Source organism: Ambystoma mexicanum, chromosome 2p (genome assembly GCF_040938575.1).
Source record: "Ambystoma mexicanum isolate Mex_15411 chromosome 2p, UKY_AmexF1_1, whole genome shotgun sequence".
Taxonomy (NCBI): domain Eukaryota; kingdom Metazoa; phylum Chordata; class Amphibia; order Caudata; family Ambystomatidae; genus Ambystoma; species Ambystoma mexicanum.
Window position 1 is genome coordinate 224,695,036 of NC_090923.1, and position 14,893 is coordinate 224,709,928.

General features: G+C 48.8%; 1 protein-coding gene across 1 annotated transcript; it reads right to left on the bottom strand.

Annotated features, from left to right (window-relative positions):
- Nucleotides 1-4,914: 4,914 nt before the first annotated feature.
- BHLHE40 (basic helix-loop-helix family member e40) lies at nucleotides 4,915-13,827 on the bottom strand. The gene is made up of 5 exons (XM_069643498.1): nucleotides 13,194-13,827; nucleotides 12,945-13,014; nucleotides 10,176-10,283; nucleotides 8,881-9,007; nucleotides 4,915-8,105 (listed from the first exon to the last, which is right to left on the bottom strand). Exons 1-5 carry the CDS (start codon nucleotides 13,283-13,285, stop codon nucleotides 7,243-7,245), a joined length of 1,260 nt encoding a protein of 419 aa, XP_069499599.1. The 5' UTR covers nucleotides 13,286-13,827; the 3' UTR covers nucleotides 4,915-7,242.
- Nucleotides 13,828-14,893: the final 1,066 nt, after the last annotated feature.

Here is a 14,893-nt window from a genome sequence, read left to right on the forward strand (position 1 = left end):
TCTGTGATCATTAAGTCTTTGTGAGAGGTCCGGGCAAATCAATATACTAAATCGGGCCTATGGGAGCCCTGAAAGATTGGAGAAAAAAGGTTTGTGTGATAAAAATGAGTGTTGGGGTTGTTCAGGAGAGGTCGGAACTCTGGACCACATGCTTTGGAATTGTGTTACGTGTGCATGTTTTCTGGTCTGATGTATGTGATGTTTGTTTGACAGTTCTTGAGGAGCACATTGCTCTAGATTTCAAGACAATGATACTTGGATGTGAAGAAATGTTGGATATTTTGACAATATCTCAAAAGAAATAGTTTCTCAGAGGAGCATTGATTTGTAAAAATATGATCCCTCAGTCACTTGGTATTATTTTGCCCTAAGTTAAGAGATCTCAGAAATTTGTATCTAAACAGCAACATCGTTGATTTATGCGGTTTAGACTCGGAGAAGTGGTGGAGTCTAATATATGACTGTCGAACCCCAAGAATAAACTTTGTAACGGTCACATTTTTGGAACAAACCCTTAAAAAGCTAGACCCTTGCGATTAAGAAGATGCAATGCAAAAAAGCTAGTTGGTGTAGCTAGGAAGATGTACTGTTTATCGTAAAATGTGTTCAAAATTTGTCTTTAAATATTATTCAAGTACCTGTTGTGTATTTTTGAGGTCTCTATCAAGTTAGATTTTAAATTTTAAATTATATTTACTTTGTTAAGGGTTTGTTTATTTTGTTTTGATCTCTCTTCTGTATTTTCTTACGTTGTTTTCTTATTTAAGTTAGATCTCTTTGTTAGAAATTAAATTTTCATTTTCTTTTTCTGATTGTGAAAGGTTTGTAATAAACCAAATACACTTAAATAAAAAAATAAATAAAAAAAATATATGATTTTATAGGGTTGGAAGTCAGGTGTAGCTCCACGAACAGAAGACTGGTTTGATGGAATGTACAAACTCGCAGACATGGAAAATGCAATTTACAGAAGACAGAAGAAAGTGAAGATTTATGATAAAATTTGGGGTAAATTCTTAGATAAGTACTAGTTCCTTGAAGCTTGCTTGGATTTTTTTTTTTACTGGACTAATTTTTATTAATATATTTACGTGTGCAGGATTTATCATATTTTATTTTTGTAATTACATGGTTAGTTTGTGTATATAGGTTTTATTACTGTATTCTTGATATGTATTTGCTGTTTTAAAATTATAAATAAAGTTTTTAAAAAAACAGGAAAAAAACAAGGCGACTATGGTATGGTAATGTTTATTTGTAATCTTGGATGCAAAAGTGATAAAATATATGTTAACGACTTAAACATATATTTATTATATACTGGCCCCTTAGGATTCAACGAGGAGCTAGAATGCAATATTTCTGCACACTAGTCCAGCATAGTACAGATTGAAAACACATGTTTGGGCATAAGTGGTACCCAATGTCAATTTACCTTTCTTGCGATGTGGCTTCCAGTAACTGACCTAATTGATATTAAAATTTCCTAGACATATCCACTTTTTATAGTGCTGACACTATATACTATATTGAGCCTCCGAGCTTGAATAGCTAACTTTGTTCTTGATCAACTCGATGGTACTCATTTTATGGACTGTGTAAAATGTCTGCCAAGCCAGGTTTTAAACACACGTGGGGAAGATATCTGTAGCAGGCCCTCAAACCGCTAATTTACATTAGTGGCTGTTTTAACAGGCTTATGAAATTGACTTATTGTAACCCCAAGATGTCTGTCCTTTTATTCGTTGGTCCCTTTTGCCGAAATTATGCACAACTTTGAATGACTGCCGTAGGTAGACCCGTGGTTTCCACCTCCAAAAGAACATTCCCCGTGTTAGTAAAACACCCTTCAGCACCCTCTACGGTGCTATCAACCCTTCAACAGATCTTCGTGTCATTTGCAAAGAGCTAGAGGTTACCTTCTACTTCCTCCGCATCCTCTCTTAGAAATGTACTACACCTCGCCCCTCTATCTTTCTTGCGCCTCTCTTACTCCCCCCCACTTAGCACTTACTCTTATCATTTGTTCCCGTGACTTTTGATAGCAGCTTGTCTGTCTCCCCTCCTCCCCTCCTTGTCTTCTCCTTCCTCCCCCCTCCCCTGCTCTATTAATTTGTCGCTGACAAATTTGCACAGTAGCGTGTCTTGTTATTCCCTTTCTCCCCTCTCTTATCCCCCCGTGCCCCCTCCCACCCCTCCTCTTGTTTACCTCTTGCACTACATCAATTGTCGTCAGGCAGAGTAATGTTACTGCTTGTTTTGTTCTCCTTCTTTTACTTTCCCTCTTTGCCTTATTTGTTCTATGTACTTGCACTATCTGAAATGTTGTCAGGCCTATTACGATTGTTATTTTTCACATTCTGTATTGTTTCAAGGACTTTTATTGAATGTAACTGTATTTTTCCTATGTTCCCTCCCTCCTTGAAACGCTTTGAAACACATTGTGTATATGCGCTATATAAATAAACAATCAATTAATCAATCAATCAAAGGTATCAATATGAACATTTATAATTGTGGGTTTGTGTACTTCACCCAAATCCTTTTCCCCGGATCTCTAGACATCATTTACTCGTTTCCCAAGCGAGCTGACTTGACTCGTTCCAATCTTCTAGTACTTAGAGAATAGCCTCAAGAACAGTGATGAACACTGTACTGAAATCCAGCAAGATGCCGTCCACCTCTACGCGTTTATCAATTTCCATGATCCACGCTCGCTGTACGCCTTGATCTATCACTCCATGAATAGGTAGAGTTCACTCTTCGTAAAACATTTTGAATCAACGAAAGTGGTTTGCCATGCTATGTTACTGTACTGAATGTTTATTAGGGGCAAGCATTCGCATTTTAAAAGTCACAGTTTCCCTTTTAACAATTGTGAATTATTGTATCCTATTGTTTACTGGTGACAAGTACTGAATGTTAATCCTTTTAAACACACAACAATGATGAATTATTGAGGTTGTAAAGTTATGCTACTGCATTTGGACTGTTTTGAAGCTATAGTATTTTACAGCATGTCATTTGTATAAGAAATCACTTATGTGGCTGTTACATAACACTAAATAAAACATTTTGAATTAAAAAACATCTTGAAAACTGGAAGTCTTCTTTTTATGGTTGACTTGGGGGTTGGAGTGTAGGCTTCGGGGCTGGAGACTGGATTATAGAATATCGACAATGCCAGTGCCGGATTCGAATTTGCACTGAACAGATAATGATTTAGAGGGACTGAAATTCCACTGGTTAAGTGGAACATTGATGAGGGCAATAGCCAACCAATAATTGGGGCATTGGAATTTGGATGGTTGACTAGAATATTGGACAATAATTTAATGGTGATGGTGCATTACAGAGGTTTGCAACCTGCAGCTCACCAGATGTTTTGGACAAGGTCCACACATGATCCCTCACATTTGACTGTGCTTGCAAGGGCTGGTGGGAGTTTTAGGCCAAAACACCTGGGTAGCCAAAGGTTGCTCGCCCCTGGTGTATTGGAAAGAATTGGAACTGGTCAACTGATAATGGTAGGAGTTCAATTGTCAGTGCATTCTGATGTTGGCTTGGCTTCGGGCAACCAACAATAGTTGAGTTGGAATTCCATTGGGGTATTAGAATTCACCCCTGGTTTATTGGAAAGAAGAGGCACTGGCCAGATGATAACGGAAAGATTTATAATGTCAGTGCCTTCTGATATTGGCTTGGTTTTGGGCAACCAACAATAGTTGAGTTGGAATTCCATTCGGGTATTAGAATATCAACCAGGGGCGTATTAGAATATCAACCAGGGCCGTTGCACAACCAATGATGGGGGACTTTGTATTCTGGTGTTCATTGAAATATTAATGAGGAAACTGGACAACCATTTAATTTGAGTTAGAATGTTGATGTTGGATTGGAATACTGATAGAATTGGTCGACGAGTGGGTAACGAGAAGTTGGAATATGTAATGGGGATTGATATATCTAAAGTGCATTGCATCACTGATGATGAAGGATGAAAAATTAGAACATAGATGGACATATTAAGAATTCAATAATCAGTGAGGAAATATTGATTGTGGATTGGAATATTAATGGAGCATTTGACAGCGAATGAAGAGCAAGTTGACACTCTGAAATGGACCATTGAGCAATAACTGATTGGAAGTTGGAACTTCTTGCTAGATTAGACTATCGTGATGGGTATTGACCGACCGATGTACAGTTTCAATCTCGGCAACAGCATTAAATATTAAATGGGGCTTCAGACTGATAATGAAGAGGCTGGAATTCCACAGGGGCACCAAGTCACAAATGGAGAAATTGAAAAGACTTATGATGGGACAGCTGGAACTCCAAGCATGATTGGTGGAAATCCAATGTGGCTATCAAGCAATGATGGCAGAATTCAAATGACAACAGAGGGCTGGAATATTGATGCAGGCATTTGGCGGGCGTTGATGTGTGACTTTAGGTTCCAGTTGGGTGCACCGGGATATAGATGGCATTCCACGGCCAAAGTCGTGTACGTCTTTTCTTCTATGGCTGTTTGGAATGACGATTCAGCGATTACAATGCCGGTGGCGGCAGGTTGGATTTTAGATGAGGGGATTGGAATATAGGTAGGGAAAAGACTGTGTCAAATTGGGAATACTGGAAAGCAGACATGGTAGTTGCCACATCGGCATGGATTTGAAGACTGATGAAATGGTAGCGTTGGATTTATAATGTGGGGGCATACATTGTGAGCCTGTCGTTCACATTCGAAATTTGGTTAGATATTTTGACCAGACGGTGATAACTGTTCTTGCTGCACTGTGGCAAAATACCTCATCGTAGTTATGAGAAAGGTTCATATAGTTCTGCAAATGAGCCACAAAAACACAACTAAGCGATGTGTATCACACACAAGAAGAGGCGGAGACAATTCACTTCCACAGGAAAAAGATCATTTTATTCAATATTTGAAAATGACTATTTAACATTGACTCACAGATAAAAATATTTACAGTATTCAAAAATATAAACGCTGTACCCTTCCCCAGAGAATTTAGCCCACTCTTGCAACAAAAAAATAGAGCGGCCCGCAGACACGGCAGCTTTGAACCGCTTACGAGTCACGGGTATTTTTTGACCAAAAACTGGGATTGTTCGAATACATAAATATATCTTTAAAGATCACTGCAGGTTCACACACAAAGGCAACCCCTGCATGAACTACACCCACTCTTCCATCCAGGAAGCTCAGTGCATTGTGGGAAAGGGAGAGCCAGCCCACAACCCCACATTCTTTGGACAATATTTCACAAAGGATAGGTGAGACAGAAAAAAAGGCAATTTCTCCATACTTTCACCTCCTGCAGTGCAGTAAACATCTCGCCACAAAATGATATGTTTTCCGTAGCACGGGCGAGAGCCGTGAACGGAACAGGACCACCTGTGCTAAATAGGTTTCTTGCCTCCAAGTTGTGCAGATACAGGTGGGCGGGACTTTATTTTTCCTGATGATTTAAAGCGACAGTCCTCCCAAGGACGTGGACTCATTCTGGAGACCTGCCCGTTGCTCTTTTATGGTGTTTTGGAACCCATGTCTTAGAAAATGTTTCCAAAGCCTATATAGCCATTGAACTGTACGCACGTTTCAGGATTGAAAGGTGTGCGTCTTTTGTTCCTCACAAAACTGCCACATTTTAAACATCTCCTGGTTGGACGTTTTCATGTGGCCGCTCATTTGTGTTTTTTCGGTTTCATGATGGATGGATGGATGGATGGATGGATGGATACTTTGGAATTCTGAGGCTGGTGCCAGGAAGGTTTTCACCATTACACAAGCAGGAAAATTAGTGTTTGCATATGTAATAATGGTGTGGGTTTATGGAGTGAGCAATACGCTGATTATCTCCTCTTTAGTGCAAATGAAATTTAGAAAAATAGATGTAGGTGAAGTTGTCCTGTCGCTTTAAATCCTCTTTTTCAAAATAATAGCCTTTGGTCACCAGCCAACACCAAGTTACGAGGGATAACTCAGTCGGCCCGGTCTACCCATGCACTGGGAGGCCACCGCGAGCTTGATGGCTAACATTATCCCTCCCAGCGTGGTGTCGTCGTGCGGGTGCTAAGGAGGGAACCCCCAGTGGAAAGGCAGGCCCTCATCCTGCCCAGCACAATGTTGGAGGTCTAAGTGCAAACCCAAGTTCACCCACCAGAACTTTTTCGAACATTTATAACATGAGCCCCCCTCCCTTTTGGACTTTGGCGAACCAGTCGCCAGCAGAATTTCAGCATCCTTAGATAGCAAGGACTCTGTGTGTCCGTGAGCGAAGGCATACAGTAGGAGGAGGGTACCCTCTACAAACACCCCATGTCAACTGTGAGGGAGTTCTACTTGAGCATGCACACCGCCATACCCAGCATGCTCAGCAAGGAGAATTCTAGAAGGGACTTTGGGGGTGTGGATCTCTGTGTGCCATACAGAAGATCACAGGACACTTTCTATTTCTGCTTGCTTGGATAAGTGGGAGCTGTCCTCTTGTTTTTTTGTTGGAAGGCTCACTCTAGGAAAGTTAAGACCCTGAATGTATCAGGAAAGAGGTGACTCAGGACCGGACTTCTAACTCCCCAAGATCTGGAATGGGGCTCGGGGGTGATGGGTGTTGGGATAGGGGAAGGGGAGCTGCCAGTTCCTATGTTCTGCATCACCTGCTTATTATAGCAGCAGTAAACACTAAGAGTTTCACTCTCTACTCCATTCAACAGAGCAACGTGCAGTGTCTGGGCCATTGCATGGCCTTGCCAGACCAGGGTTCGCCAGTGACCTCTACCGTGCATGCCATCTGTCACTTCAGCAGCAATGCGTGTGTCCTCACGCACGTCTGCCCCTGGCATTCTCATAACCAGTGTAAAGTTGCCTAGGGCATCTAACGCTCTTGTGTCTCAGACAACACCTTGCAAAGGGTTGTGCTCTACTCACAACCCGAGCCTTACATTCGCCATGTTGGAATGCTCCACTCAAACTCCTTCCCAGCCCACAGCTTGGCCCAGACATCCGCAGCTAACTTATAGCACCGATTCTGGGGTACAGAGACAGCACATCTGAAGCAACCCGCCATGGTAACCCTGGAATAAGTCCTTCATCCTCATGCCAACTCCTCTCCGTGGGGCTGAGAGGCGGAGTAACCGGGCACTGACCCTTTCCGCTCTTCCAGAAACCTGGAACGGTCACATTCTGAGCACGTAAATCGGACAGTCTCGGGCCGGGGTTTAGTCTTTAGACTCCAGGTTCAGAGGCGGGATCTGCTTCAAAGCTTGCATCAACGCAGAGGAGTCTAATGGTGATAAGGCAGACCCTGGCGATGGCAGTCTTGGGGGCATCAGCAGAGAAGAGCCCTTATCTGTGCCCAACAACCCGGAAAGGGCGGCAGCAGAGGCAGACAGCCCTGGGTAGAGCACAGGCATGGATCCTGGGTACCAACATTTGTCCAGCATGGGCAGATAGGCTGTGGAAGAGGGAGGGAGCAGGTAAAAGGGAAGGCACAGAGGGTGCTGGTGGGGGTGAGGTCCCAGGAAGCTATGCGAGGAGCTCATGTCGCTTGCGCAGAATGGAGAGCCCTCTTCATCAGAGGTGTCCCTCCTGGGGCGCTTGGCTGGAATGTCCTCGCTTTCTTTCTTGATGTGGCTGACCCGTTCTTGCAAATGGTAGGCCAAAGGAGACTCTTTCTGGTAATACTGCTGGGTCGGGGAGGTCTCATGTTTCTCTAGCTCTCCCCCGTAGCCGCTATCTGTGTCTGTGTCGCTGCCGCTCTGCTCTCCGCTCAGGTGGGCAAAGGTCCTCTGGATGACGGGCACACAGTTCTTCCCATGTCCCTCAGTGGCTCGGACCAAAGAGCTGGCTTTTTCCTTCTGCTCGGGGGCTAGTGAACTGCTCTCGGGGGCCGGCCGGGCCGCACCGCCATGGAGAGAGTCTGCAGCCACCCGCTGGAGGTGGCTGACCAGCTGGGATGGCTCCAAGTCGTTGCCCTCGCTGTCCTGCTCCGCCAGGTACTGCAGCACCTCCTTGGCACACACCTGGAAGCCCGAGCGGAAGATATCCTGCATGGAGTCGGCATCTGGGGGTGGTAAGTCCACTGAGGAGAAAAATAAAAATCTACTTTAGGGAAAAGCACGAATCGGCACAAAGGAGACAGATCCACAAAACCAATCCTGAAAAAGGTTGCATTTGCTCCAAACACTGAGCCACTACCCCGGGTAAAGCACTTCTCAACGAAGAATGACTATGGTTTCACTTGGACGGGCGAGCATACAATCTCGATGCATGTTAGGCCTTCCTTTGCCACCACGGCCCTTTCTTAGGGTTGTGCATCAACTGCTTCAATGCGTATTTGCCAAACCTTGTAGCATGGCGTTCTGCACCACTGTTGGGCCCTCGCAACCCCCCTCCCCATGACCATCTGCAACATACCAGAACACAGTGTACTAATGAGGGCCACTCACAACCCTACACTCCTTTCCTCATCATCAGGACGTGCTGTGCCCTCCTGGCTCCAGCTCCCCAAGCAGCGTCCTCAGGGAGAGGCGCGACAGTGTGGCAAAGATATCCCCCCAATTCCACTAAGTACCGCCCTTAGTGTAGCAGGACATTATGTACCAATGTTGACCTTGGAGGCCCCTCCCATCTCCCAGCGCCACCCTCTGGCTAGCAGGATGCAGTGTACCAGCCCGCCCATACCCCACTTCCGAGGCGTATTCCGTCATGTAAGAACTCACCAGCTCCCTGCCACCACCTCCCCAGCGCAAGCATCAGCACCCTTTGGCTAGCAGGGTAAGGTCGGTGTACCAGCAGTAGTCCCTCACAGTCCACCCCCCAATCCCGCCGGGAGACGCTTCCTGGTAGGGACTCACCAGCTTGTGCTCCGTTGCTCTGTAGGCTTAGGATCTTTTGTTGTTGTTGCTCGATCAGGTTGGTCAGGGCTTTCACGTGCTTTAAGGTAAGCTCCAGGACGACCGCTTTCTCCAGGTGACCTAGGGTCTAAAAAGCAAACTGGCATTACAAAACCGCCTCGCGCAGGCTCCCACGGCAACAACCATATCAGCATGCAGAACACAGCGCGTAAGGCACATTATGAATTCCCCTCCCCCTCACCAGCCATGTACGTGGCAGGCCGCGACGTGTCTTAGACTACTTGTCCCATGCCCCCTCACTATTGATTATGCTAGCTATGGCTAATGGGAATTGTAGTCCAAAATATCTGGACAGGCAAAGGTTACAGACCCCTCCTAAGCGGGGATATGGACACTCAGCTTGTGTGCACGAGTGGGATACCGGAGGGGGGAGGGGTGGAAGCTGTGGGGGCCGTGGTCGTGTATACACTGGGCCCATAGTTTAAATGTCAATAGCTCACAACACGATGTGCTCGTAGACAGACTGCGTTGTTCCTTTTTAGGGAAAGTTGTGAAATTAAATTTGAAAAATATCATAAGCCACTAGATAATAAATAGAAGCCAACCGCAATCTTCTAAACGCTAAAACAAATACCGGGACTGCATTCTGGGGTAAATACGTGTCCCGAATTAGGGAATAACAATTCTCTGCCGCTGTCTCTATGAATACCATTTCATAAACTTGGGCAGTTCGTTTTACTTTCGTTTTTAAAGTTCAGACCCGCTCCCTCGACTCTGCCCCACCTCTCTCCTCTGAAGTATTTCTTTTCCCGGAAACTGCGCTTCTCAAAAGGTGCGCCAGGTGTCGCTGTGACCCAACACAACGTTGCACAGTCGCGGTTCGACAGCGAGTGTCGCTCGCCGCCTGACTCATTAACAAACAGAGGATTCCCCGAGTGTATGGGCAGTTTCTAAGCGCTCCCTGGTATGAGGCGCGGGGCCCCAAACGAGCCAGCCAAAGATCACACAGTTTGGTTCACAGATGGAGACAGGCCAGACAAGCCTTTACGGTCCCTTGCCCCAAGTGAGAAATGATCTACTGCACCACATCATGGAGGCACCCAGTTAAGCTAAGTTATTGGGGTTTATACCCCGCAACGCCATGTTCCTACAGGGGCCCAACACGGGCCCTGCGAGTCATTGGAACACTGGGTCTGATGCCCCGCTGTGTCCCCTGTGCCTGGAGGGGTGTGGCGGCGGGACAGCACTGCCAGGCAGGCGGCTGTGGTTGGGTGGGAGAGGGCGCCAGGGCTTACCGTGAGCTTCAGGTGTTCCGGGAGCAGGTCCTTGAGCTGGGCGATGCACTCGTTGATGCGGTCGCGCCGCTTCTTCTCGATCAGCCGGTGCGGCAGCTTGTAGGAGTCCTGCGGGGGCAAAGAAGAGGGCACTTAGCAAGCGTGTGCCAAGGTCGGCGCCGCACACAGAGGAGAACTCAAGACCCTGTCAACCCCGCCCGCCAGGTGAAACATGCGCCCTCCCGGGGTGCCAGGCTAGCAACTAATGCGTCCCCCATCTGTCACCCCAAGAACCCCTCTCTTTTCTATCGGTTTTAAATGGGACACAGGTGCGGGGGCCTTCACAGCCAATGCCATACGGGAAGCCCCTCGCCGTTAGTACCCTGGCTGCAGCGGAGCCCTCATTTACAGACCAGGGCGTCAAAGCCCGCCCTCCCTGTGCGCAACCACTCCTGGTAGTAACACCCGGGTATATCCTGTTGCCCCTTGCAAAGGCACACCTGGATATAAAACACAGGAACGCCCCCCTGTACATCATGCCACCCGGATAAAATAACCTAGACTCTTTCCTCTCCGGGTTACTCCGAAACACAGGTGTCTCCCATCTACCTGTACACCTTCACACCTGGGTACGAGACACAGGAACCTCCCCTCTCGCTGTACACCATCACACCCGGATAAAACAACCTAGAGTCTCTCCTCTCCAGGTTACACCGAAACACAGGTGTCTCCCATCTACCTGTACACCTTCACACCTGGGTACGAGACACAGGAACCCCCCCTCTCGCTGTACACCATCACACCCGGATACAATAACCTAGACTCTCTCCTTTCCGGGTACACCGAAACACAGGTGTCACCCTTCTACCTGCACACCTTCACATCTGTATATGAGACACAGGAATCTCCTCTCTCCCTGTACACCATCGCACCTGGCTATGAGACACAGGAATCTCCTCTCTCCATGTACACCATCACACCTGGCTATGAGACACAGGAACCTCCCTGTCGCTGACGCCATCACACCTGGAATCTCCTCTCTCCCTGTACACCATCACACTTGTGCACCTGTCTGTTATCATATCAGGAACCCCCCCTCTCCAGGTACCCCCTCACCCAAATAAAGCCTCTCCACACCGTCACAATTACGAAAATGAGCCAGGAACACCCCTTCACGCAGCTAGCCAGGAAGTTGGGGGAGGAGCTGGACACCGGCTGGACTGCAAGGGCCGTCTGCCTGCAGTGCGTAATGTTACCCTGGCGTGCCATGCCCCGAAGCTGGGGTCATATCATGGCACACAGCTAAAACCCACGCACGAACCCTCACCCGGAGACGCTATGCACGTGTCAGTGTGAGAGGACTGGTGCACCGTGCAGCACTGCCAGACAGACACAGCCGCAGCATCAAGGACAGGCCAGACAGGCTGGCAGAGACGCCATGCCCACCGGTGTCTGACCGGTGAGCACCGCGTACAGTGCCACGGGGGCTTCCCGGAGTAGGGCCAGCACAGAGGCGTGTGCATATGTCACTACACTAAAGCAACACGGACCCAAAGCTGTACACCAGATATATATATGTATATATACACGCACGCACGCACGCACACACACCACACTCTCTCTCTCTCTCGACTAGTTAGAGAGTGGGTTGGCACGTCTGACGTCGTCGCATGCCGCTAGAATTGGCGGCAACACAACCAGCCGAGATGGCACTGTTCCGCCGCTGCACCCAAGGGGTATAGCCATGCCCGCGCTATGCGCACTGCCATGCACACAGCTCGCACACTGGCAAAGCGTTTCGCCGCAGCTGTGCCCGCAGGGCCGCGAGGGACTCGTGCTGTGCGCTTTTTCCTGCCCCTTTTCGCTGGCCAACACAGAACTTGCCCTGCCTCGTGCGACTGCGAGAGGCGGTCGAATAACACGACTTTAGAATGAGGGTGCTCACATGTTGGCTCGGGTCTACCCAGCCTAGAGTTTGCGCTGCAGGGCTGGGGCGGGGGGGCATGAAGACGATGATGATACAGTGATAATAATCACGAACGATAGCCTCAACTTACAAGGAAAGCATGGATGGCTCTGAGTGCAGATATGCAAGTGAGGGTACTAATCAAGAACATACAAAGTAGGTGCCCAATATCCTGGCGTGACCTCAATGCCCGCCAGCCTGGCACTGGACTCACAAGAGTTAATGTTCAACGACTGGGCACGGCTATTCACGAGTCTATCGCTAGCCACTGGTTCGGGAGTGGGGGCGGCTGAAGGGCACTAGACACGGGTGTCTGCAGTGGGGGCACAGGTGTGGCAGGACATTTGAGAATCCTCCCCCGCCCCCACATGCCAGCACCAGGGACCACGGCTATGCGCACTGCTCAAACGGGCAGCTCAATGGTGTTATCCAGGGGGCCAAGACAAGTGTGCCGCTCGCTCGGTGGCTTTAGGTTGGGGGGGGGGGGGGTGGGCACTTTTCACATGTTACTTATGAACGGGGCCCCACACTCTGTTACCAATGTGTGCATTTAGCAGTTTCTCTATTTTAAATATAGCGATAGCGCCACATGTTCGTGGCAGCTGCTGCCCACTTTTTAAAAAAAGAAAATCCAAATGTTTGGCTTATATAAACCTATACATGTTAGGCACACGTATTACATTCCAGTTTGCAATCACTTGCCAGTCGGATGATAAACACCAGCGCCCCTAAAGTTTCGAATGGCAAGAAGCGGGGCATACACTGCGCACAGCGCACACTGCGCGGCGCATCGCCAGTTGCGCCAAAAGTCAACTCTTCATTACCTTGCAGTCTTCGTTCTTTTTCAGCCCTCTCCTGGGCTTATAGAGCTGGTACATGTGCGAAAAATCCATCCTGAAAAAATATAAGCAATATATGAGATTAGCACCCGCGGTGCAACATTAGCATGTTGCCCCTACTAGTATTTACATTCTGATAGGGGGCTCGTGGGGAAGGATTAGGGGTACCACTATGGCATTCTCCACTATGCGCATGAAGGCTTCCCCCGGGATATCCCAAGACTGGGCACCTACCCTGGCATCGGGCTGCTCTTCTCCAGCGACTGGGGGTTTGCCAGCTTGGCCAGGCAGGCTGGCGAGGGTTGTGCTACGGCCATCCTTTCCATTGCACCCGAAACTTTCCGGCTGGACTTGGCGTCCAAGCTGCTTCCTCTGGTGGGTTGGCACGGCCAACCAAGAGATGGGTGCAGAGTGTCCCGTGCCCGCGACAATGGCAGAATTCCAGGGGGTGCGTGAGTTGGAGCCCCGTGAGATGTCCAACAAGAAGGCAAGACGGGGCTGGTGGCAAGCGGCTGGTCTCCGGCTGCCCTGGTGGTGGTATGCCAGGAGGGTGGCACGGAGGTCCTGGTGGGAGTCAGCGTGCCCGTTCCCGAGTCTGTAACTCCCAAGTGTGTAATCCTGCTCGTGTGCCCGCTCTTGATCCCGTGTGCCCAGTGTGCACTTGCCGTGGCTGGCAGCTCCTGTCTGATCCCCACTCCTGCCCGTGAATGCAGAGTCTGGCAGAGGGATCCGCTTTTGGTTAAATGGCAGGGGGCGGCGCTGGGAGGGGTGTGCAGCAGGCAGGGTGCGGGCTCCGGCTCTACGTGTCCTGCCCTGTGACTGCAGGCACGTCTGGAGCCCAGTGACCCAGCCGCCGCCTCGGTCACATGAGCCTCACGTGTTGGCCAATGCTGCAGAGCAGGGCGTGGGGGGGAGCTCCGCGTGTCTGGGAGCCCGAGGGCTGCCATTGGCCGCTCTCTGCTCACACGCGCCGCCCCGTCCCTCTCTCTCTCGCGCACACACACTCTCACTCACGCGTGGAGGGGGGGGGGGGGCTGGCTCTGTGACAGGGAGCCTGCCTGGCCTGCCCGGTGCCCACGCAGAGTGCCAGCCCTGTTAGGTCTAAGGGTGGCAAGGCGGGGTGGGGGAGACTTCAGACCCCCTAGCACTCTTCCTCTGTCCGGGAGGGAGAACACTCCAGACAGAGCTCGCATTATCATCGCCTTTTCGATAGCTCATGCTATGGGCGTATTGCAGCTTCATGGCGCTGTGAATAACTCATTTTAACATTATACACCACCGCTCAACTAATCCGTTCCGAAGTTTGGGAGACAGTGTTTTCAGGTTGTGACTCATTTTTGCAACAGGTGCATTAACATACTCAGCCATCAGTTGACAGACTCACAAACGTTACAGCAGGGTCCAGTCATTAAGACAACACACAACACAAACACACGTTTTCATTATAAGTAGGGTTAACAGCGCCTCGATGCCTCTGGGCTGTAGTGCGCTTTACAAATCCAATACATACATATATATACATACAGGGAAAAAAACTATACACGTGAAAGACAGTGGTCACTGGTCACACTGTACTAAGGGGCACACACACACATCAGCAATGAAGCCCACCACCACCAATCGAGAGGCAGCCATACTACACACAACAAAAGACTCCAAGAACAAACGCTGTACACTAAACTGATGTACACATGCACAAGAGGGACCGACACGAAGGGCGCACACACCAAATGAACGCGGGAAACGACAGCATACTATGCACGATGTAAAAAAAAGGTTACCAATGTGCACACGGGGGACGTGCAAATACACAACAGGCCCTGACACCGGGGGCATGCACAGCCACGTGACAACATATTCAGGCCCTTCAAAGCGACACAACCGCTTCAGGGAAGCCCATGTGTGCTCCAGGGGTATTAAACAGCCCCTAGATA